We start from the raw sequence: 24,349 nt of genomic DNA on the forward strand, positions 1-24,349 counted from the left end.
ACCTCCAAACAATTCATCCATCCAACCCACCTGTGGCAGAGTCTACAGATCATTCATTGGATTTAGAAGGCATCGCAGAATCCTTCGAACCAGAGTGGAAGCAAGTCATTCTCAACCCCGAGAGAGTGATTGCCTCAAGGACAAAAGATATCCATGTGGGCACATTTACAACACAGTCTGTTTCTGATCAGTCAAAGTCATTTTTCTTTGTCTGAAAAAAAATATTGAAATTATCCTTTCTTTCAGTTGCGATAAACTAACATTGTTTTGTCGCTATGTTTCAATTCAGGCATACAAATCATTCGAATGAAGAGGCATTGAATTCAGAAGTTAGACGGTGGCAAGTCGCACAGGCAAATGGGATTTTCTACAAAGCTGTGATGTTTTATTTTGCAGTTGCAAAATTGCAGCCGTCCTTCAAACGTACTTTGCTCATTTTTAAATCTCACACTTTAGGCTATTTTATTAACCGTTTTATTAATGCCATTCTCCACATTGGGATAACTGCCAGGCTATTGAGAGACGACAGGGGAACAGTCTTCTTGCGGTTACTGGGGCTTGCTGTCTTTCAGCAGCATTCTGTCAATATTAATGTCCCACTGAACCATCATCTGGATGCTTGCAGCCTCTGGGAGCAGCTGAACATTACTCAATTACTTTTTCTTTTCAACTCTGCGAAACCTTCACTCGTCAGTTTGCGGGATTTTCGTGGTGCAGAGTTTAGCACTTACCGCTTTGGACAACTGGTGCCAACGTCAAGCGGTTTTCTGTCTGTAATTACCCGCAGGGTGGGACTTTCCAGCTCCTCCCACTGGCAGAATCGTCCCGTCCAGCCAAAGTCGACCGCTTGGAGCCGGTTCCCCAGCGGTGGGGCGGGTGAGTCACCAGAAGAACTCGCCGGCGGCCAATATCTCACCATGTCCGCTACTGGAAATCCTGGATGGAAAATCCTGACTGAGGTCCGTCAGGAGGGACCATTTAGGTATCTCTCTCTTTGAGAAAGGAACAAGTGGCTATAGTTTGCTGAACAGCCCTCCACATGAAGCATGTTTGATTTGGTAACTTTAGGTAGCTTTCCAACTCTTGCTGCTCACCATGGGCTTGTTGGATGGATTTGCATGTGGATTATTAATCTGCTTGGCTGCATCATGAACTTCCTTCCATGGCAACCAAGTCTTGGGGTGGGATTTTCCACTGCCCCCATGGCGTATTTTCTGGCTGTGGAGGTGGCTCACCATTGGCCGCTGGCGGGATCTTCCAGCCCAGTCAACATCTACGCCATTTTTAAAAAATTTTGAGTACCCAATTAATTTTTTCCAATTAAGAGGCAATTTAGCGTGACCAATCTACCTAGCCTGCACACCTTTGGGTTGTGAGGGCGAAACCCACGCAAACACGGGGAGAACGTGCAAACTCCACACGGACAGTGACCCAGGGCCGGGATTCAAACCTGGGATCTCGGCGCCGTGAGGCAACAGGGCTAACCCACTGCGCCACCGTGCTGCCCGCATCTACGCCATTTTGCGTGGCTCCCTCCTCGTGTTGCCGGGTAACCCGCCATGTGGGGAGGGAGGGAGGGGTCGCCTTCAGCGTGACCGGAAAACCCAGCCGACATAAAGGGCCCTCGGAGGGGGACTTTATTCCTTTGCGCTCAGAGGCACCGCCTACTGAGCCACATGATTTCCCTCAAGGACGCTTCAGTTAAATGGCTGAATGACCCAACGATGCAGCTTAAACCCCAACCTCGGAAGCACACCTTGATTTCCATTTCCGTTTCCAACGCTGGCCAGTCCGTGCGTGGTCACAGGTTCTCCAGACAAGCCCGACAAGCTCGCTTTGAAGAACAGGCGAAGGTTGCGTTTGCATTTTATGTAGTGCTTGAGGCATGGGCGACCTTGGCCAGACGGCATTTCTGGGAGGTCCTTGGATGGTGGACCTTCTGAACCACTGCAGTGTCTTGGAGTCCTGGTGCTTTCCAATTGTTTGGTGAATGACTTTGAAATAAAATGGATAGCGACTGGTTAGCCCTAATACAATCATCTGTAAGCACCTCCCACCTATAAGAGCAATAATCAACAGGGCCAACAGAACGCCACAGTGCAGCGCCAACACAACAACATACGTTCATATCGTGCCTTTAACATAATAAGACCAGAGGTGCTTCAGAGGAGTGGCCATCGAATACACTGAGTCTGTAGGTAGGAGCTGAAATCTCTGACTCCCAAGCCGCGTGTTTCTTGGCGCTGTGCCGATCGCCAGCGCTGGATTCCCTGCTCCCGCCGCTTGTCAATGGGATTTCCCAAAGTAGCCACCCCACTCCGCCAGGATGCGCTGCCGGCAGGGGCAGAGCATCCCGACGGCGGAGAATTCCGTCTGGATTTTCAGAAAAGTGACCAACAACTTTCAAAGAGGTACATTTTAACGAGGGTCTTGAAGGAGGATGGGCAGCCAGGGAGGTTTGGGGTAGGAATTCCACATCTCTGGGCCGAAGCAGCGGAAGGCGTGGCCATCAATGGTGCGGTAACGGAAATTGGGCACACGCAAGAGGCCAGAATTGGAGGAGTGTCTTCTGTGAGGGTGGTGGAGCTGGAGGAGGTTACAGGGATGGGGGAGGGGCGAGGCGAATGCAGGGATTTGAACACCGTAATCAATCTAGATTCCGTTTCTGATTGCTGCCCATCCGTCCCTGTTGGGTTGTGGACGGGAGCAGGTGGTCAAAATGCTTTCCACGGTCGGATGACATTCTGAGACTCGAGTGTGACGCGTATGGGTGCTGGGGGAAACTCCCCTGAATCATCCTGCACCATGTGCCTGCGATGGGCAGGAGGACAGAAAGACACCCAAACAAAACTTTAAATAGAAATAGGCGAGGTGAAAGCGATGAATCCAATTTCCCAACACATGGGCGAATTGTTCATTTGGGGGGTTAACACAGACACGATGGGCAGATTGGCCTTCTTCAGCACTGCGGCGATCCTGTGACAAGGATGAGGATTATTGAAATTGTGCCACTGCTGGACCGGGAGTCAATTTAGGCCTGTGGGAATAGGGCCTGGGAGGGGAATACAAGGGTCAGAGAGGTGGGAAGAAGTCAGAGGGAGTTGTGATCAAACTCGACGGTGCTGTGCTCAGCTGCACCTTTCATACTTCATCCAGTTCCAGCCGTGCAGCGGGAAAGACGTGTTCAGGCACTGGAGGCTGTGCAGAGGGACTGTCAGGCAGGTGCCCAGCAGCGGCCCTGTGAGGAAGGACTGGAGAAACCTGGGCTTTTCTACCTTGGTGTCTGAGAGATTTTCCAGAGAGATGGAAATGATACAGAGTAGGTATACACAGAATGCTAAATTGCGGGAGTCGGACAGGGGTGCAAACCATTGGTATCAAAGAAAGTTTCAGGACAAATGAAGGGGCAGCACGGTGGCGCTGTGGTTAGCACTGCTGCCTCACAGCACAAGGGACCTGCTTAATTCTGCCCTTGGGTGACTGTGTGGAGTTTGCGCGTTCTCTCCGTGTCAGCGTGGGTTTCCTCCGGGTGCTCCAAGGTTGCGCAGGTTAGGTAGATTGACCACTCTAAAATATTGCCCTCGGTGTCCAAAGATGTGTACATTAGGTGGGGTCAAAGAACAAAGAACAAAGAACAAAGAAAAGTACAGCACAGGAACAGGCCCTTCGGCCCTCCAAGCCTGCGCCGACCATGCTGTCCGTCTAAACTAAAATCTTCTACACTTCCGGGGCAAAATTCTCCCCCAACGGCGCGATGTCCGCCGACTGGCGGCAAAAACGGCGCCAATCAGACGGGCATCGCGCCGGCCCAAAGGTGCGGAATGCTCCGCATCTTTGGCGGCCTAGCCCCAACATTGAGGGGCTAGGCCGACGTCGGAGGGATTTCCGCCCCGCCAGCTGGCGGAAATGGCGTTTGTTGCCCCTCCAGCTGGCGCGGAAATGCGGCGCATGCGCGGGAGCATCAGCGGCCGCTGAGTTTCCTGCGCATGCGCAGTGGGGAGAGTCTCTTCCGCCTCCGCCATGGTGGAGGCCGTAGCAGAGGCGGAAGGGAAAGAGTGCCCCTACAGCACAGGCCCGCCCGCGGATCGGTGGGCCCCGATCGCGGGCCAGGCCACCGTGGGGGCACCCCCCCGGGGTCAGATCGCCCCGCACCCCACTCCCAGGACCCCGGAGCCCGCCCACGCCGCCTGGTCCCGCCGGTAAATACCAGGTTTGATTTACGCCGGCGGGACAGGCAATTTCTGGGCGGGACTTCGGCCCATCCGGGCCGGAGAATTGAACAGGGGGTCCCGCCAACCGGCGCGGCCCGATTCCCGCCCCCGCCCAATCTCCGGTATCGGAGACTTCGGCGGGGGCGGGGGCGGGATTCACGGCGGCCAACGGCCATTCTCCGACCCGGCGGGGGGTCGGAGAATGACGCCCCCGGTGTCCGTATCCCTCTATTCCCATCCTATTCATGTATTTATCAAGATGCCCCTTAAATGTCACTATCGTCCCTGCTTCCATCACCTCCTCCGGTAGCGAGTTCCAGGCACCCACTACCCTCTGTGTAAAAAACTTACCTCGTATATCTCCTCTAAACCTTGCCCCTCGCACCTTAAACCTATGCCCCCTAGTAATGGACCCCTCTACCCTGGGGAAAAGCCTCTGACTATCCACTCTGTCTATGCCCCTCATAATTTTATAGACCTCTATCAGGTCTCCCCTCAACCTCCTTCGTTCCAGTGAGAACAAACCAAGTTTATTCAACGTCTCCTCGTAGCTAACGGTCACGGGGTTGCAGGGAGGAGTGGTGCCTAGGCAGGGTGCTCTTTCAGAGGGTCAGTGTAGACTCGATGGGCTGAACGGCCTCCTTCTGCACTGCAGGGATTCTATGGATTATATGTCTCTGTTCACACAGAGTGCGGACATATTACAGAGGCAGGAATTTCGGTTGCTTTTCATAGATCATAGAAGGTCATAGAATCCGTACAGTGCCAGAGGGAGGCAATTTGGCCCATTGCGTTTGCACCCACCCTCCAGAATCTCTACCTTGGTCCACTCACCTGCCCCACCCAGCCCTACCCCCTTCACCTAACCTGCATATCCCTGGATACTAATGGGCAATTTAGCATGGTCAATCCACCTAACCTGCAGATCTTTGGACTGTGGGAGGAAACCTTACTAAAGGAATAACATGATGTTGCATGAGGTGAATGAATGAATGGAGGGCTGTGTGAAATTGTCCTGCGTTCCAGCTCTCCAACGCAGGTCACAGTCAAAGGGTGACTTTGTTGTTCACCGTCAGAATGCTGATCTGCTTACTGCGCTGTTCGGGTATTCTTCTCCACAATTTACTTTAAAAATCTCGACACCCGCATGCCGCCGTGTGCTGTCCAAGCTCAGCTGGGGGGAAGATTGTTACTCCTGAGTTGCAAAGTTGGAGGTTTAAGCTCCGATCCAAAGACCTGGGGCAGGATTCTCTCAGCCCGGGGCTGGGCCGGAGAATCGGCGCGAATCGCGCCACGTCGCCCCGACGTCAGGACGCGATTCTCTGCAGAGCGGAGAATCGGCGCCGTTGCGCCGGCGCGGTTGGCGCACCGCCGGCCGGGGGCCGCTCTACGGCCCCCCCCCCCCCCCTCCCGCCGATTCTCCGCCCGGGATGGGCCGAGCAGCCGTGCCGAAAAACCCGAATCTCGCTGGCGCCGTTCTAACCTGCTCTTAGCCGGCGTGACCTCGGCGTGGAAGGGTCCGGGGGCGGCCTGTCGGGGGGCGGGGGGGAGGGGGGGCCTCCGCTGTGGCCTGGCCCGCGATCTGAGCCCACCGATCGGCGGGCCGGCCTCTCGGGCTGGGGGCCTCCTTTCCTCCGCACCGGCCCCTGTAGCCCTACGCCATGTTGCGTCGGGGCCGGCGCGGAGAAGGGAGCCACCGCGCATGTGCGCGGGCCCCGCGGCGCCCAGTTCACACCGGGATCAGCAGCTGGATCCCTTCCCAACCTTAACCTGTGTCTTCCCCTGTGTCACAGAGTCATAGAGCCAGAGCGTCTCACAGCATTGGTCCATCATGTCTGCACCCGCCATCAAACGTCTATCGATGTTAACCCCATTTTCCAGCACTTTTCAGTCCGTGGCCTTGCCTGCCTGGGTATTAAATGTGCTCTTTGCTTGTCCTTCAGAATCTCTTTGATCAGAAGTGGTGAGAAACTCCAAGCGCAGGAACACTTGATCGTGCAGGAATACCTCGATAAACCGTTCCTGCTGGAAGGCTACAAGTTTGACCTACGGATCTACATCCTAGTGACCTCTTGTGACCCCTTGCGCATATTCCTGTACAACGACGGGCTGGTCCGGATGGGGACAGAAAAATACCACGCTCCGACCGAATCAAACTTGGTAAGGTGATTCTGCTTTAAGTAATTCATTTAAAAAAAAAATAAAGGCCGTTATTATTTCCTGAGGTTGCTCTCTGGTCTCGGTCTGTGGGGCGGACCTTGTTTTCCCAGTTGTCCTGATGCTGTGGAAGAGAGTAATATGGACTAACAATTAAGGGAACGTTGAATTCTTCATAGAAATGCAGTCATCTGGAGTGCCTCAGTCTCGGGCTCTTTCCCCAGGATGGCACCGAATTTCCGGACCTTGGCTGGGTTTAGTCGTGGCACAATCCTTTGACCTCATTGTACCAGTCCCTGGGCTAGCAGAGGGAATAATCAGTCTCGATTCAAGTCTCTGACTGCTGCTTGCCCCTCAGGAACCCCCCCCCCCACAGTAAAGAAGCTCCTGTCTCGAAAAAAACTACCGTTGTAACACTCACCTGGGCAATACACCTGCTGGCTCAGGCAGAGGAAGCACCTCGTGCCAGTTCCTGCAAAGAGAAAGCAGTGCCCTGTGTTTGAACCCCTCAGATCCTTGAGCTGCAAGCCATCCATTAATTTCCCTTACTGGGCTGCGATTGACAACTTGCACACAGACACAGCTGTGAGCCTTGTTTCATTCGTCTTTTTCATGGTTCAGTAAGTCTGCACTGCTCTGACCACAATGTTTACAAAGGCCAACCACTTCAAAGAGAGTTAAGTGCATTCCAATCACCCTCTTTCACGCCTGTGCGATTTGAAGTGCTTAGATGGAAATTGACAGCACTACCTCTGTGGGAGGTTCTTCCTATCTAGGATGTCTCTATGGGGGGGTCCCCCTATGTAGGGAGTGACCCTATTTAGGGGATCTCTGTGGGGTCTCTCCATATCTAGGGGGTCTCTGTGGGGGGTCCCCCTATTTAGGGGTTCTCTATGGGGAACCTTCCTATCTAGGGATTCTCTGTGGGGGTCTCTCTATCTAGCGGGTCCCTTTGGGGGGGGGGTCTCTTTATTTAGGGGGTCTCAGGGTCTCTTTATTTGGGGTCTCTGGGAGGTCTCTTAATTTAGCGGTCTGTAGGGGGTCCAAGTATTTAGGGGTAATGGGGGGTTCTCTTTTTGTAAGGGGTCTCTGGGGGGGTCTCTTTATTTAGGAGGTTTCAGGGGGTCTCTTTATCTCTGGTGGGGGTGGGTTGGGCATGTCTGGAATTGTGGGGGGGGGGCGAGGGTGGCCCCCAGGAGGTCTGCTACATCCCGGCCCAGAGTTCTTAAAAAAAGCATTTGGGTTCCGAGTGTCCTGTGGAGAAGGAAATCTGTCGTCGTTATCAGATCCAGCCCATATGTGACTCCAGACCCACATCAACTCTGAAATGGACCGGCAGACTGCTCGGTCCAAGGGCAATTAGGGATGGGCAATAAGTCCAGGCAAACCTGAGATAGCGAATCCCTCTCTGCGCTGCACATAGAAACATAATCGCACTTGTTTATGTCAGTGAGAGCAGATGGCTCTAGGTTATACATTTGCTTCTTAATCTACAACTAATTAACATTTTAATTGCAAAATGTACTGTTGCTCTACAGACTGCCCTGGGAGTTTGAAACGAAATCTGCGTAAATTGTGTGGCTCAGCGATAGTGGATAATAGATTCCCCTCCTGATTAATCTGGGAGAATTTCACTATTTTTGCTCCGCCTCAGGTTGTTGAAGGGTATGGGGTTAGGACAAGCGGTCAGATTAACAGCCTCTCCCTGTAACTGGAACAGACTGAGTGTCGGGTTACACACTCACCCAGTGTAACACTGCCTGGACATAAATGACACTGAATCAGTGGGGACAGTCAAAGCAACTCAGGAACAAAAGTAACTTACCCAGAGAGTGGTAAGAACGCGGAGCCTGATGCCCCAAGAAGTATAGAATCATAGAATCCCTCCAGTGCAGAAGCAGGCCATTCGGCCTTTGAAAGAGCATCCCTAACCTAGGCCCAATCCCCCACTTTATCCCTGTAACTCCACCTAGTGCCAATTTAGCACATCCAATCCACCTAGCCTGCACATCTTTGGACTTGGGAGGAAACCGGAGCATCCGGAGGAAACCCACACAATACGGGGAGAATGTGTGAACTCCACACAGATAGTCACCCGAGTAGTTGAGGCGAATTTGTTGTATTTAAGGATACGTTTGATAAACACATTTGGAGAAAGGAATTCAAGGGTACATGGACCGGGTCCGATAGAGGAGGTAAGGAGGAGGCTCATGTTGGGGGTAAACACTGGCACAGATGAACTGGGTCAAATGGCCTTTTTTGGGAACTGCTATTTCTGTCTAACCTCAGTAAAATCAAATCAAAATACTGTGGTTGCTGAAAACCTGAATTAGAAACAAAACATTCTGGGAGTGTGCAATGGCCAATTCTCCGCCTCATGCCATCGGTCGTTCCTGATCTGGCGGAGAACCCAGCACGGGGACAAAATGCCCGTTTCCAATTCCCCCCCCCCCCACTAGTGTCACGATTGAGGTTTGCGCCCTATGCCAGGGGGCCAATTACGTGGCCGGGCACCATATTCTCCGAGCCCTCATGATTCTCCAGTCCTCTGGACCGGGAGTCACGCGGGTGAGAATTAGTGCAGGTCCTGACACGTGTGTATTTGATGCTGTGGACCTCGCGGTGGGTCAAGGGAGTAATTCATTAATGGTGTTGACCCAAAGTCCATCGGAAGGCCACCCTCACCCCGACAATGAAAGACCTGCCCACCCAACCCGCCAGACCACCTCCCCATCGCCCCTCCACGAGAGACCCCCTAATTAAAAAGACACCCCTACAGACCCCGTAAATAAAAATACCCCCCCCACCCCGCAGACACCCCATAAGAGAGATCCCTGTCAGGAAGCCCCCCAGAAGAGAGACTCCTGCCTGGAAGCTAGACAGAGGCTAGACAGAGACTATGAAAAAAAAAAACTATTTTAAAACTCACCTGGGCAATACAGCCAGAGGAAGCAGCACCTGATAATTCCTGGATAGAGAAAACCAGCTGGGTTTAAACCCCCTCAGGTCTTTGATCTGCAAAACAGGGGCTGTTTAGCACAGGGCTAAATCGCTGGCTTTGAAAGCAGACCAGCAGCACGGTTTGATTCCCGTAACAGCCTCCCCGAACAGGCGCCGGAATGTGGCGACTAGGGGCTTTACACAGTAACTTCATTTGAAGCCTACTTGTGACAATAAACAATTTTCTTTTCATTTCATTTCACATTCAATTCTATTCGACATTGATTTTACTAGGCTGTGATTGACAGCCCCCCCCCCATTGTTCCATTCATCTCCCTTCACGGTTGAGTAACGTTGAAGTTTTCAGCTGTGAAACTAACCACAATGTTTATAAACATCAAGCTTTGATTGACAACTCCTGGACCACTTCAAACAGGTCTTAATGACCCATTGGCATCCTCCCGCTGACGCGGGGCGTGAACCTTGATGCCGACGCCAGTGGGGGACGGGAGCGCGGACACCGATCTTATTTTCCCTCCCGACGCTGGATTCTCCGCTGCATTGGGAACTCCACTGCCGCCGGTGGCCGGCAGAGAATCCAGCCCAACAATGCTCTCTTACAGAGAAAGATCTCACAAATAACAGTGAGCACATGATCAGCTAGACTGTTTAGCGGTTGGGTGAAGTAATATTGCGTCAGGACATCATTGGTGAAGAAAAGTCGCCATGCTTTTTCTCCGAGCGTGCAGTGAGATATTTTCTGCTCACCTGGATTGGAAAACAAAGTCTCAGTTGTATGTTTCACGTGATAGACAGCAATGCAGGATTCCCTGGGTGCTGCACTGAAATGTCAGCCTAGATTATGTACTCAAACTGTGGAGTGCAGATTGAACCCAGGAGCTTTCGATTTGGAGATGAGAGTATTACCTTTCAATGTTCATATTTGCTTATCCGGCCAGTATTTAATCATGTATAAATTTCCCCTGTGGTCAGAATGAGCTCTCTGCAAATTGTACAGCTCCCAGCATCTTAGTACTTAATTGATTCCAGGCCCTTTAGGAGGCCACATCATTTTGTGACAAGTGAATAAGGCTCAGAGATTACATACAAATTAAATGATGGAAATAGGTTGTTGGACCCAATCAACCTATATTGATGTTTATCCTTCACATGAGCAGCAAATCCAAATCCCGTGCATCTCCCATCCTGCTTCCCATTTCCCTTTATGCTCCCTCCTGCAAACACTTATCTAATTTATTCGTAAATGCTAACATGGTCCCTACGTCAATTAATAACCCTGACATTACATTCCACAGTTTGCTGTCGTACATCTCTGGCATTTAATCTTATATCGGTGCCTGATTGTTCTGCTCCCTTCAATAGCATGCATTGTTTCTATCTGTTCTCATCCACCCTTTCGCCATTTAAACATCTCTATCAAATCACCCCTTGCTCTCATCTGTTCTAACAAAAGGAAGCCCCAGTTCTTCAGGTATTGTCTTTTTACCAGGCTGTGAAATTGTGAAGTCTGTAATGTATGGGTGGTACAGTGGTTAGCACTGTTGCTTCACACTGCCAGGGAGCTGGGTTCGATTCCCGGCTTGGGAGTCTGCACGTTCTCCCTGTGTCTGCGCGGGTTTCCTCCGGGTGCTCCGGTTTCCTCACGCAAGTCCCGAAAGGCGTGCTTGTTAGGTGAATTGGACATTCTGAATTCTTCCTCTGTGTACCCGAACAGGCGCCGGAGTGTGGCGACCTGGGGGATTTTCACAGTAACTTCATTGCAGTATGTAAGCCTACTTGTGACACGAATAATAATAATAATAATCTTTATTGTCACAAGCAGGCTTACATTCACACTGCAATGAAGTTACTGTGAAAAGCCCCAAGTCGCCACACTCCGGCGCCTGTTCGGGTACACGGAGGGAGAATTTAGAATGTCCAATTCACCTAACAGCACGTCTTTCGGGACTTATGGGAGGAAACCGGAGCACCCGGAGGAAACCCGCGCAGACACGGGGAGGATGTGCAGAAGCGGCACAGACAGTGACCCAAGCCGGGAATCGAACCTGGGACCCTGGAGCTGTGAAGCACCAGTGCTAGCCATTGTGCTACCGTGCTTATTATTATTATTATAAGCTTGAACCATTGCCTTAAATGTGAAGGCCACAGGATTCCAGCTCTGGTTTTCACGCCGATTTACAGTGCATGGTTATCAGACATTACACACGCAACAAGTGGAACAAAGGAATATACTGAGTGTCCTTTTTTACCCAACTTTTCCAGAGCCAGCTCTTTATGCATTTGACTAACTATTCCGTCAACAAGCACAACGAGAACTTTGAACGGGATGAGCAGGCAGACAGGGGCAGCAAGCGATCGATCCAGTGGTTCACCGAATTCCTCCGCACCAACGACTACGACGTCGCCAAATTCTGGAATGATGTCTCTGTATGTATCCACGTTGATGTGATTTTTAAAGGAAAAAAAAAGAAAGACTTTGTTCTCTTGCACCTTTCACAGGATGATCCAAACTGTGTTGGAGCTGAAGAAGTACTTTTGAAGGGTTGTCACTGTTGCAATGTAGAAAACAAGGCTGCCAATTTGTGCACAGCAAGCTCCCACAAACAGCAATGTGATCATGGCCAGATAATCGCTTTTTTGTGAAGCTGGTGGAGGGATAAAAATTGGCTGTGGGCGGCAGGTCCTGTGATGCAGTTGTAAATTTATTTTCCAATGAAGGGAAAATTTAGTGTGGCCAACCCACATGCCCTACACATCTTTGGGCTGTGAGGGTGAGACCCACGCAGACATGGGGAGAATGTGCAAACTCCACACGGACAGCGACCCGGGGCCGGGATCAAACCTGGGTCCTCGGTGCTGTGAGGCAGCAGTGCTAACCACTGTGCCACTGTGCTGCCCTTCCCAGTTGTTGTTATAACTGGATGGGAAAATCCCAGTATGGAACCTTGGCTCTAAAGACCGTAACTTTTTAAAAATAAAACTTGGAGGAACAGAATCACAGGACTGCTAATTTTGTCAACACCAAAACAAAATTATTAAACATGAACAAAAAAGGATTAAGATACAATACTCCTTTACTCCCCCTTTAGTTTAACAATTACACACAGGTTTAAGATGAACACGGATTATAACGTACATCTTAATCTACGATGGTCTCAGTAGATGGTCCCACCCGACAAGGAAAATTAGGAGAAAAGTTAAGAGGAAATATAACTTAGGAGAGGTTACTGATCGAGGTGTTAAGATTCAGAACAGAGGTAAAAAAGCCAACATAAGTGTACTTTACCTGAATGCTCGTAGTATTCGGAATAAGGTAAATGAGTTGATGGCGCAAATCATCGTGAATGACTAAGATTTAGTAGCCATTACTGAAACATGGTTAAAGGATGGTCACTACCGGGAGTTAAATGTCCAAGGGTATCAAACTATTCGGAAGGACAGAGTGGATGGTAAGGGAGGTGGTGTAGCTCTGTTATTTAAGGATGACATCTGGGCAACAGTAAGGGATGACATCGGTGCTATGGAGGATAAGGTTGAATCCATTTGGGTGGAAATTAGGAATAGTAAGGCGAAAAAGTCACTGATAGGAGTAGTCTAAAGGCCACCAAATAGTAACATTATGGTGGGGCAGGCAATAAACAAAGAAATAACTGATGCATGTAGAAATGGTGCAGCAGTTATCATGGGGGATTTTAATCTACATGTCGATTGGTTTAACTAGGTCGGTCAAGGCAGCCTTGAGGAGGAGTTTATAGAATGTATCCGCGATAGTTTCCTAGAACAGTATGTAATGGAACCTACGAGGGAACAAGTGGTCCTAGACCTGGTCCTGTGTAATGAGGCAGGATTGATTCATGATCTCATAGTTAGGGATCCTCTCGGAAGGAGCGATCACAATATGGTGGAATTTAAAATACAGATGGAGGGTGAGAAGGTAAAATCAAACACTAGTGTTTTGTGCTTAAACAAACGAGATTACAATGGGATGAGAGGAGAACTAGCTGAGGTAGACTGGGAGCAAAGACTTTATGGTGAAACAGTTGAGGAACAGTGGAGAACCTTCCAAGCGATTTTTCACAGTGCTCAGCAAAGGTTTATACCAACAAAAAGGAAGGACGGTAGAAAGAGGGAAAATCGAGCGTAGATATCAAAGGAAATAAGGGAGAGTATCAAATTGAAGGAAAAAGCATACAAAGTAGCAAAGATTAGTGGGAGACTGGAGGACTGGGAAAACTTTAGGGGGCAACAGAAAGCCACTAAAAAAGCTATAAAGAGTAAGATAGATTATGAGAGTAAACTTGCTCAGAATATAAAAACAGATAGTAAAAGTTTCTACAAATATATAAAACAAAAAAGAGTGGCTAAGGTAAATATTGGTCCTTTAGAGGATGAGAAGGGAGATTTAATAATGGGAGATGAGGAAATGGCTGAGGAACTGAACAAGCTTTTTGGGTCAGTCTTCACAGTGGAAGACACAAATAACATGCCAGTGACTGATGGAAATTAGGCTATTGATAGGTGAGGACCTTGAGAGGATTGTTATCACCAAGGACGTAGTGATTGGCAAGCTAATGGGGCTAAAGGTAGACAAGTCTCCTGGCCCTAATGGAATGCATCCCAGAGTGCTAAAAGATATGGCTAGGGAAATTACAAATGCACTAGTGATAATTTACCAAAATTCACTAGACTATGGGGTGGTCCCGGCGGATTGGAAATTAGCAAATGTGACACCACTGTTCAAAAAAGGAGGTAGGCAGAAAGCGGGTAACTATAGGCCAGTGAGCTTAACTCCGGTAGTAGGGAAGATGCTGGAATCTATCATCAAGGAAGAAATAGCGAGGCATCTGGATGGAAATTGTCGCATTGGGCAGACGCAGCATGGGTTCATAAAGGGCAGGTCGTGCCTAACTAATTTAGTGGAATTTTTTGAGGACATTACCAGTGCGGTAGATAACGGGGAGCCAATGGATGTGGTATATCTGGATTTCCAGAAAGCCTTTGACAAGGTGCCACACAAAAGGTTGCTGCATAAGATAAAGATGCATGGCATTAAGGGTAAAGTAGTAGCATGGATAGAGGATTGGTTAATTAATAGAAAGCAAAGAATGGGGATTAATGGGTGTTTCTCTGGTTGGCAATCAGTAGCTAGTGGTGTCCCTCAGGGATCAGTGTTGGGCCCACAGCTGTTCACAATTTACATAGATGATTTGGAGTTGGGGACCAAGGGCAATGTGTCCAAGTTTGCAGACGACACTAAGATAAGTGGTAAAGCAAAAAGCGCAGAGGATACTGGAAGTCTGCAGAGGGATTTGGATAGGCTAAGTGAATGGGCTAGGGTCTGGCAGATGGAATACAATGCTGACAAATGTGAGGTTATCCATTTTGGTAGGAATAACAGCAAAAGGGATTATTATTTAAATGATAAAATATTAAAACATGCTGCTGTGCAGAGAGACCTGGGTGTGCGGTTTACGGGTGCAACAGGTGGTTAAGAAGGCAAATGGAATTTTGTCCTTCATTGCTAGAGGGATGGAGTTTAAGACGAGGGAGGTTATGCTGCAATTGTATAAGGTGTTAGTGAGGCCACACCTGGAGTATTGTGTTCAGTTTTGGTCTCCTTACTTGAGAAAGGACGTACTGGCACTGGAGGGTGTGCAGAGGAGATTCACTAGGTTAACCCCAGAGCTGAAGGGGTTGGATTATGAGGAGAGGTTGAGTAGACTGGGACTGTACTCGTTGGAATTTAGAAGGATGAGGGGGGATCTTATAGAAACATATAAAATTCTGAAGGGAATAGATAGGATAGATGCGGGCAGGTTGTTTCCACTGGCGGGTGAAAGCAGAACTAGAGGGCATAGCCTCAAAATAAGGGGAAGTAGATTTACGACTGAGTTTAGGAGGAACCTCTTCACCCAAATGGTTGTGAATCTATGGAATTCCTTGCCCAGTGAAGCAGTAGAGGCTCCTCCATTAATTGTTTTTAAGATAAAGATAGATAGTTTTTTGAAGAATAAAGGGATTAAGGGTTATGGTGTTCGGGCCGGAAAGCGGAGCTGAGTCCACAAAAGATCAGCCATGATCTCATTGAATGGTGGAGCAGGCTCGAGGGGCCAGATGGCCTACTCCTGCTTCTAGTTCTTCTGTTCTTATGTAACACAAAGTCCCTTTTAAGCATACAAGATGACTGTGGGCAAATACACTCTCCACTATGAACTCCAAGTGAATATTTGTGAATGTCTGTTGATATTCCTCCCACATGTATGTCACGTGAGAGTTTCCAAACTCCACTCCCAAAAATAAAATTCTCTCTCACAATTATGCTTTCCCTTGACAGTTTCCATCACAAGATCCAGACCAGGTTTTCCAAAATGACACTTTTAAGCAAAGCTTTCGCTCCACTTTTAACATCGAATACAGTCCATGAATTTACACCAACTCCATTGGGATGTCTTCACCGTGACTGTTGTGCAAACTGCTCACAAGTGTTTTAATTCTCGATTCCCAGACTGAGCATCCGTGAGGAGGAGAGTATTGTGGATAGCACCCGTAGAAAGGTGGTCACACCGCAGGCTCAGACCCCCCGCAGGCAGGAAGGGAATGGGTGACACCAGGCAGAGCAAGAGGTCTAGGCAGGCAGTGCAGGAATCCCCTGTGGCCATTCCCCTGCAAAACAGATATACCGTTTTGGATACTGTTGATGGGAATGGCCTCTCAGGGGAAAACAGCAACAGCCAAATTTGGTGCACCACGGTTGGTTATGCCGCAGAGGGGAGGAGTAAAAAATGTGGGAATGCAATTGCTTAGGGTATTCAATTGCAAAGGCAATAGATAGGTGATTCTGTGGCTGCAAATAAGACTCCAGGATGGTATGTTGCCTCCCTGGTGCTGGGGCCAAGGATGTCTCGGAGCAGTTCCAGGACATTCTGGAGGAGAGGGTGAATAGCCAGGGGCAAATCGGTACCAACGACATAGGTTAAAAAAGGGGTGAGGTCCTGAAAGCAGAATATAGGGAGTTAGGAAGAAAGTTGAGAAGTCGGACCTCAAACATAGTGGTCTCAGGATTACTACCACTGCCATGTGCTAGTCAGAGTAGAAATAGCAGGATGTATCAGATGAATACGTGGCTGAACAGATAGTGGGAGTGGGATGGCTTCAGATTCCTGGGGCATTGGGACCAGTTCGGAGGGAGGTGGGACCTGTACAAACTGGACGGGTTACACCTGGCAGGACCGAGACTGATGTCCTTGGGGGCATACTTGCTAGAGCGGCTGAGGAGGGTTTAAACTCATATGGCAGGTGGATGGGAACCTATTTAAGGATTCAGAACAGGAGAATCAAGAATCAATCAAAAACTCTGGGTCTGTACTCGTTGGAGTTTAGAAGGATGAGGGGGGATTTTATTGAAACTTACAGGATACTGCGAGGCCTGGATAGAGTGGACGTGGAGAGGATGTTTCCACTTGTAGGAAAACTAGAACCAGAGGACACCATCTCAGACTAAAGGGACGATCCTTCAAAACAGAGATGAGGAATTTCTTCAGCCAGAGGGTGGTGAATCTGTGGAACACTTTGCCGCAGAAGGCTGTGGAGGCCAAATCACTGAGTGTCTATAAGACAGAGATAGATAGGTTCTTGATTAATAAGGGGATCAGGGGTTATGGGGAGAAGGCAGGAGAATGGGGATGAGAAAACTTCAGCCATGATTGAATATCGGAGCAGACTTGATGGGCCGAGTGGCCTAATTCTGCTCCTATGTCTTATGGTCTAAGAGAAAAAGTCAGAAAGGAGAATAAGAAAAGTGATAGGCAGCGAAGGGCCTGTATCAGATAATAATAGAAAATAATAGGGACGGGACAAGATACATTAAAAGGACTAGCCTTAAGGGTTTGTACCTGAACGCGCGGAGCTATCGAGATAAAATGGATGAATTAGTTGCGCAGATAGAAGTAAAGGGATTTAATATCATTGGCATTACAGAGACATGGCTCCAAGGTGACCAAGGATGGAAACTAAACATTGAGGGCTATTCAGCATTTCGGAAGGACAGACATAAAGGAAAAAGTGGTGGAGTTGCATTGTTGATTAGAGAAGATATTGATACAATATTGAGGAAAGATATGAGCACAGATCATGTGGAATCTGTCTGGGTCGAGTTAAGAAACATCAAGGGGCAAAACGAAAACATTTGTAGAGGTGGTAATATTGGAAATGGCATTAGGCAGGAAATCAGAGATGCATGTGGTAAAGGAATATGTGTGGATATGGGTGAATTTAATCTGTACATAATAATAATCTTTATTCGTGACACAAGCAGGCTTACATTAATACTGAAATGAAGTTACTGTGAAAATCCCCTCGTCGCCACATTCCGGCGCCTGTTCGGGTACACGGAGGGAGAATTCAGAATGTCCAATTCACCTAACAGCACGTCTTTCAGGACTTGTGGGAGGAAACCGGAGCACCCGGAGGAAGCCCACGCAGACACGGGGAGATCGGGCAGACTCCGTACAGACAGTGACCCAAGCGTGAATCGAACCCGGGACCCTGGCGCTGTGAAGCAACAGTGCTAACCGCTGTGCTACCGTGCTGCCCATAGATTTATAGAATATAATAGAACAGAGCTTTATTGTCCAAGCTAAAGTGAAAATTTGTCTTTGGCTTCATCTCCAATATAATATATAATCATCCAGTCATTAGTTAAAAAACAGGAAGTGTTCATACGTTTGTGCAGATATAACATACACCCAAACAATACAAATAAAATACATTGCACGCTGCCATTAAAGCACTTACTGCACTTAAAGAACTTACTAAAATAAATAAACACTGCAGTTAAATTTGCAGTTATTTATTTATGTTATGTTATTTCGTAAGACCTCTTAAATAGATTTTTCCTCGCATTAGGTATTCTAAAGCACGGGCCCAAAGGGAGCCTTCCCAATTGATGATATAAAGAGTGAGAGGGATCACTGATGATGGCCTCAGCTTTCCTCGTAACTGCATTGTTAAATAAATTATTGAGCCGTGCCTGCTGTCTACCTGCAGCGTTGACCCTTGTTCCAGATATTGACTGTTTATGAGGCATGCTTCTATTTTTGCCAGCGGGCTTCTAGCTCCTTGTTCATTTGGCCTTCATGTGTAAACTCAGACATTAGGGGCCCGCAGCAGGTCCTTACAATCGGGACCTGGGTCCACGGGTGGCCTGCAGAGTCCTCGGGGGGGCGCGGGGGGGATCTGGCCCAGGGGCGTGCCCCCACGGTGGCCTGGCCCGCGATCGGGGCCCACCGATCCGCGGGCGGGCCTGTGCCATGGGGTCACTCTTTCCCTCCGCACCGGTCGCTGTCAACCTCCGCCATGGCCGGTGCGGAGAAGAACCCCCCCCTGGCGCTCCCGAGCATGCGCCAACTCTCGCTTGCAGGCCGGCGGAGGCCCTTCGGCACCGGTTAGCGTGGCGCCAAGCCCTTCCGCGATGGCTGGCGCGTGGCAAACACTCCGGCACCGGCCTAGCCCCTGAAGGTGCCTAGGATTCCGCACCTTTGGGGCGGCCCGATGCCGGAGTGGTTGACGCCACTCCTCGGCGCAGGAGTGGCCCGTCCCGCCGGTTCGTAGAGAGTCCCGCCCTCGGTTTGGGCAGGCCATTTGACCATGTGATGTATTGTATTGAAATGTATGATGTGAATGCCATGGTTGAGAGGGGTCTGGGTGTACGCGAATCACAAAATGTTAGCATGCAGGCACAGCAAGTAATTGCATGACAAATGGGATGTTGGCATTATTGCAAGGCGGACGGAGTGCAATGGAAGCCTTGATACAGCTGTACACAACATTGTTGAGACCGCACCTAGAGTTTTGATCACCTTGCTTCAGGAGGGATATATTTGCAGTGAAAGCAGTAAAGAGGGTGGCGTGGTGGCACAGTGGTTAGCACCACTGCCTCACAGTGCCAGGGACCCAGGTTTGATTCTGGCTTTGGGCAATTGTCTGCGTGGGTTACCTCCGGGTGCTCCGGTTTCCTCCCACAGTCCGAAGATGTGCAGGTTAGGTGGACTGGCCATGTTAAAATTGCCCCTTAGTGGGCAGCACGGTGGCGCAGTGGTTAGCACTGCAGTCTCAGAGCACCGAGGTCCCAGGTTCGATTCTGGCTCTGGGTCACTGTCCGTGTGGAGTTTGCACATTCTCCCCGTGTTTGCGTGGGTTACGCCCCCACAACCCAAAGATGTGCAGGCTGTTGTATTGCTTGGTTAAAGTAATATCTGTTGTTACTGGTTGCAGATGATCATGAAGAATATACGAATCTTCGATGTAAAGTAAACAAATTTATTAAGTAATGATGAAACTAATAAATGAGTTCAATACTTTACCGAACTAACTCTAGAAATAAAGTAATGAGATATAACTATATAAACTGTGTCTGAACTACACGTGGTGTCTAGGCTGTGATCTAACTATATTATACTACTGCTGTCTAGCTACTCCTGTGTGGAAAGAGACCAAGAGCCTTTGGGAGCTCAGCTATATAGTGGATCTAGTGGTGCCCTCTAATGGTAGTGTCACAGCTGATTGTTGTGATTAACCCTTTAGTTACATGTCTGTCTACATATCATTACACAGGCTAGGTGGATTGGTCACACTAGATTGCCCCTTAATTGAATTGGGTACTCTAAATTTATATTTTTAAAAGTTGCCCCTTAGTGTCCAGGGATGTGCAGGTTAGGTGGGGTTACATGGTTATGACCCACCATGGGGTGGGGGAATGAGCCTCGTGAAAAGGAAATTACACCCCCATTGATTTCAAAGTCAGCGCCTCACCCCCCGACCTTCCTAGCATCTCACCTCTTCCTGCTCTACAAACCTCCAAGATCTCTTCATTCATCCAATTTTAGCCTCTTGCCCATCCCCAATTATTAACACTCCATCGTTGATGGCCATGCATTCAGCTCTCTAGGCCCTTAACTCTGGGATTCACTCTCTAAACATCCGTACTTCTATTTTTATTGTTGGGCTGAATGGCCTCCTTGTGTGCTGTAATGCTCCGTGGATTTTACAGGGCGCCGTGTCTCCTGCCGTTTTCCCCTGGCAATCCCTCCCCTCCCCCGACAGGGAGTGCCTTTGGCGAGCACAGAGGACCCCTCAAAGGAGGTTCCCCACATTTTGCCTGACATGCTGCTCACCCAGTGAATGTTGACTGACCAGAGCGCACCCCCTCCCACCTCCCCACCTCCACCCCTCAGGGTAAAATAGCAGCAGGGGTGGTCTGACACACTCATATGGCCATTAGGACCTCAATGGATCCAAGGGCGGGCTGCCCGCCTGATGCCTCCATTATACCCAATAACATGGGAGAGAGGTCAGGGGCAGGCTGGGAGGCGGCACGTCGGTCACATTTTCGACCCGTACCTTCAAACAAACCAGTGGAGGATTGTGAAAACCAGCCCTATGAGTCTTCCCTCTGTCATTCCTCTTGGCCCAAGCCTTTGCAAACCTGACCTGCTATATCTTTTTGGAGCTCAGTGTCAAGGTTTGTTGACTGCCATTGTATTCGCATACCCTCTCTCTGCCTGTCTTATTTTCCTCTTCACTTCCCGTCTGAAAATTATGTTTAACCTGGCCCTTGTTTGAAGAATTTACCTGACGTGCAACATGTACTCTTTTTTTCTTGGTTTTATCATATTCTTTTTTTCCCTCCTCATCCAAGGTGCCCAGACCTTCGCTGCTCTACCATTCCCCTTGATGGAACGTACCCTAGCCTGTATCTAAAGCATCTACGGCAGTGGTTAGCACTGTTGCTTCACAGCTCCAGGGACCCGGGTCCGATTCCCGGCTTGGGTCACTGTCTGTGCGGAGTCTGCACGTTCTACCATGTCGGCATGGGTTTCCTCCGGATGCTCCGGTTTCCTCCCACAAGTCCCGAAAGACTTTCTTGTTAGGTGAATTGGACATTCTGAATTCTCCCTCCGTGTACCCGAACAGGCGCCGGAATGTGGCGATGAGGGGATTTTCACAGTAACTTCATTTTAGTGTGAATTTTGTGACAGTGAGAAAGATTATTATTATTTTTTTGTTGCAGTTTTTCTTGTTAGTGTTTGGTGCACTTTGCTCATGGCTCATGACTGAGTCATGGCTCAGTGGTAGCATGCTCGTCAGATAGTTGTTTGATTCCAGTTCCCCCATAAGATCTAAGCCGACACTCCCGGGAACGTTGGCGATGTTGTGTTTGAGATGAGACATCGAACCAGGGCCTACTCTGGTGGCTGTAAGTGACCCGACGACCACTATTTCGATGAACAGGTAAATTCTCTGTGGTGTCCTGGGCAATGTCCCTCAAGCAATATCAATATATCTGGTTTTGGGGGCTTGCTCTGCGTAACGTGGGCCACTGTGTCCCGACATCAGCTTCAAAAGTACTTTGGGGCTTCCTGAGGTTGCTATACAAACGCAGTTTCTTTCTTTAATTGAGCGTTCCTCTCTCACAGGACCTAGTTGTAAAGACATTGATTGTGGCGGAACCTCATATCCTGCATGCCTACCGCATGTGTCGACCTGGTCAGCATCCAGGCAGCAACAGCGTATGTTTTGAAGTTCTCGGCTTTGACATCATTTTGGACAGGAAGTTGAAACCTTGGCTCCTGGAGGTGAGTGTGCTTTCCCTCAGGGCTCCACTGGCTTAAGTCTTACGCTCACCTCTTCAACGTGGCACCTGAATGACACAGCCACCTGATTCAAAGGGTGGGGGGGGGCATGGTATTCGTGAGCCACAACTGACACCCCGACTTGTACTTTCAATTCCAGTGGATTGGGATGGCAAATTCATCCCTCCCCTTCTCGCCTTCCAGGGTGACAGACAGTCCGCCTCACAGGAAGGCAGCCAATACCAGTCCATGCGTGTAATACGTCCAGTCAAGATGGGAGAGTCAGGCAAATGGTAAATTGGGGAATTAAATGAGTGACTTCCTTCAGCCGTGAAAGAGAAAAGATTTTGGCATTCACACCGTCCTCATCTCAAACTTTCCACAATGAATCGGAGTGCAGCGGCTATTGGTGTCAACCACCTGAGATGGCAGAGAGTCTTAGTTTTATTGTTTTTATTGGAAGCACAGAAACTCTTGACGCTGCACAACACCCGCAGCCGAGAAACATCCCTTGTTGCTTTGATTGTATTGTTTGAGGGAAGGATGTGAGGGAACACTCTGTGGCAGCCAACCTGTTTTTTCTTGAGCAGTGGATTGGAGGTTCATGGGAGGTTTGCCATCTCGCATTTTCACTGTGTGGAGTGTAGGTTGGAGAATTGGGGGGGCAAGGTGGCACAGTGGGTCCTGGGTGGAGTGCTTCCCTTCGCCCTCGACATTGCCTGGGGGCATTGAATACTCACTTTACCCCAATTTTCAGCTCGTCTAATCAGGGGCTGGATTCTCAGTGCATTGGCTGCTGAAAGGCGCACTCGTGAGCCTATCAGTCGCTCACGCAGCGTGAGAACTTTCTGTGATTGGACAAGCTGGATGGACAGCTTTTTTTTCAAATTTATAAAGACCAGAACGGCTGCGGAACCCTCGATGTCTCCCACGGAATTCAATTCGGGGAACACTGTGCCAGGTAAGTTCTGAGTGATATCCACTTCCAGGTAATGCAGAGTATTTCTGATAAGAGAGGATGATCCGTTCAGGCAGATTGAGACTTTAGGATTCGTACATTCCCTCTCTATAGAGGGGTATGGTCCAAATGTAGGCAAGCGATAGAAACTGGGAGGCATGGGCAAGTTGGGTCAAAGGGCCTGTTTCGATGCTGTGAACATCTCTGACTATCTATGACTCGACATCACCTTGGTTCGGGTCATTTAAGCATTGTGATGGTGGGAGGGGGCGGGGGGGGGGGGGGGTGTGTGACGCAGACTGGCCAAAAGAAATTGGTGAATGACACGTTTCAAACATGTTTCTTGAGATGTTCAAGTACTATCCTTCAAAAAAATGCTTTGAAATATTTTCTTTCCACTTCCCCACTTCCCAACCCCGCCCCAATCCCCGACCAGATTAACCGGGCCCCGAGCTTTGGAACCGATCAAAAGATAGACTTCGAAGTCAAGAAAGGTGTGCTGCTGCATGCACTGAAGCTGCTCAACATACGGTAAGTTATCATTCACATTTGACGTCAGATAATTAATTGTCGGCCATTAAAATTGGTCGCTGGCTTTCTTTTGAAACACGGGGCGGGATCTTCCTGAGCCGCTGAAATCAGCGGGGATTTAAATGGATCCCCGCATCTGCCGCAGGAAGTCCCATCGCGGCCCGAAAGTTTTGGCGAAGGTTTCTAACTTTTAGTACTTCAGAGAGTGAAAGAGAGAGAGAGAAAAAGACAGGCAGTGTGAAAGACAGAAATAGAGAGAAAGATAGGGGGACAGGTTATTTCCTCATTGTAATTTGATATCTTTTTTTTAAAACAAAGAAAGGTCGAGTTTTAAATGCAAATAACATTTTTTGAGGGCAATCGATGGGGAGGTAAAGTGTGTGAGGGGGGGGGGGGGGGAGAGAGGAGGATGGAAACTGGTTGAGGGTTAATGAGTTTCAGCTGCATCAGGAGAGGCAAACGGGAGTGGAGGCATAATGGGCGAAGAGGTATAGCTGAGCTGAGCAGGAGGAAGGGAGGAGGAAATATTTGAGCTGATAGTTAGAAGAATAAGAGGTAGCAGGTAGTGTTGGGAGTGAAGATATGGCAGGAAAGAGAGTTGGGCGTGGGAAGATGCAGGGGTAGTTAAGGCTTAGAATGGAAGTTGTGGTGGGGGAGGAGGGAGCAGGTATGGTGGGGGTTCTGTGGGCATTGCTTCTCTTGCCACACTCACCCCAAACGGAGCCAACCATTAGGGGCACCTTTATCTATCCCATTCCCCACTCCTCCTGCCCGGAAGGAAAAGGTGGGAGAAGACAAGTGTCATGATATGCACTCATGCACATAATGAGATACAGACAGGCAGTGACAGACACCCAGTATAGCCAATCAACACACAGGACAGAACACAACCAATCACCAGG

At 49.2% G+C, this 24,349-nt stretch overlaps 1 protein-coding gene across 2 annotated transcripts in view; it reads left to right on the forward strand.

The window, feature by feature from the left end:
• Nucleotides 1-24,349, forward strand: part of ttll7 (tubulin tyrosine ligase-like family, member 7) — a 375,815-nt gene that overhangs the window by 227,563 nt on the left and 123,903 nt on the right. For both annotated transcript variants that reach the window (XM_072510355.1, XM_072510356.1), the window contains exons 7-10: nt 6,155-6,371; nt 11,592-11,756; nt 21,803-21,961; nt 23,353-23,447. In XM_072510355.1, the coding sequence (XP_072366456.1) occupies nt 6,155-6,371; nt 11,592-11,756; nt 21,803-21,961; nt 23,353-23,447 (636 nt within the window). The remainder of the gene's footprint in view (nt 1-6,154; nt 6,372-11,591; nt 11,757-21,802; nt 21,962-23,352; nt 23,448-24,349) is intronic.

This window comes from Scyliorhinus torazame, chromosome 7 (assembly GCF_047496885.1).
Source record: "Scyliorhinus torazame isolate Kashiwa2021f chromosome 7, sScyTor2.1, whole genome shotgun sequence".
NCBI classification, from domain to species: Eukaryota; Metazoa; Chordata; class Chondrichthyes; order Carcharhiniformes; family Scyliorhinidae; genus Scyliorhinus; species Scyliorhinus torazame.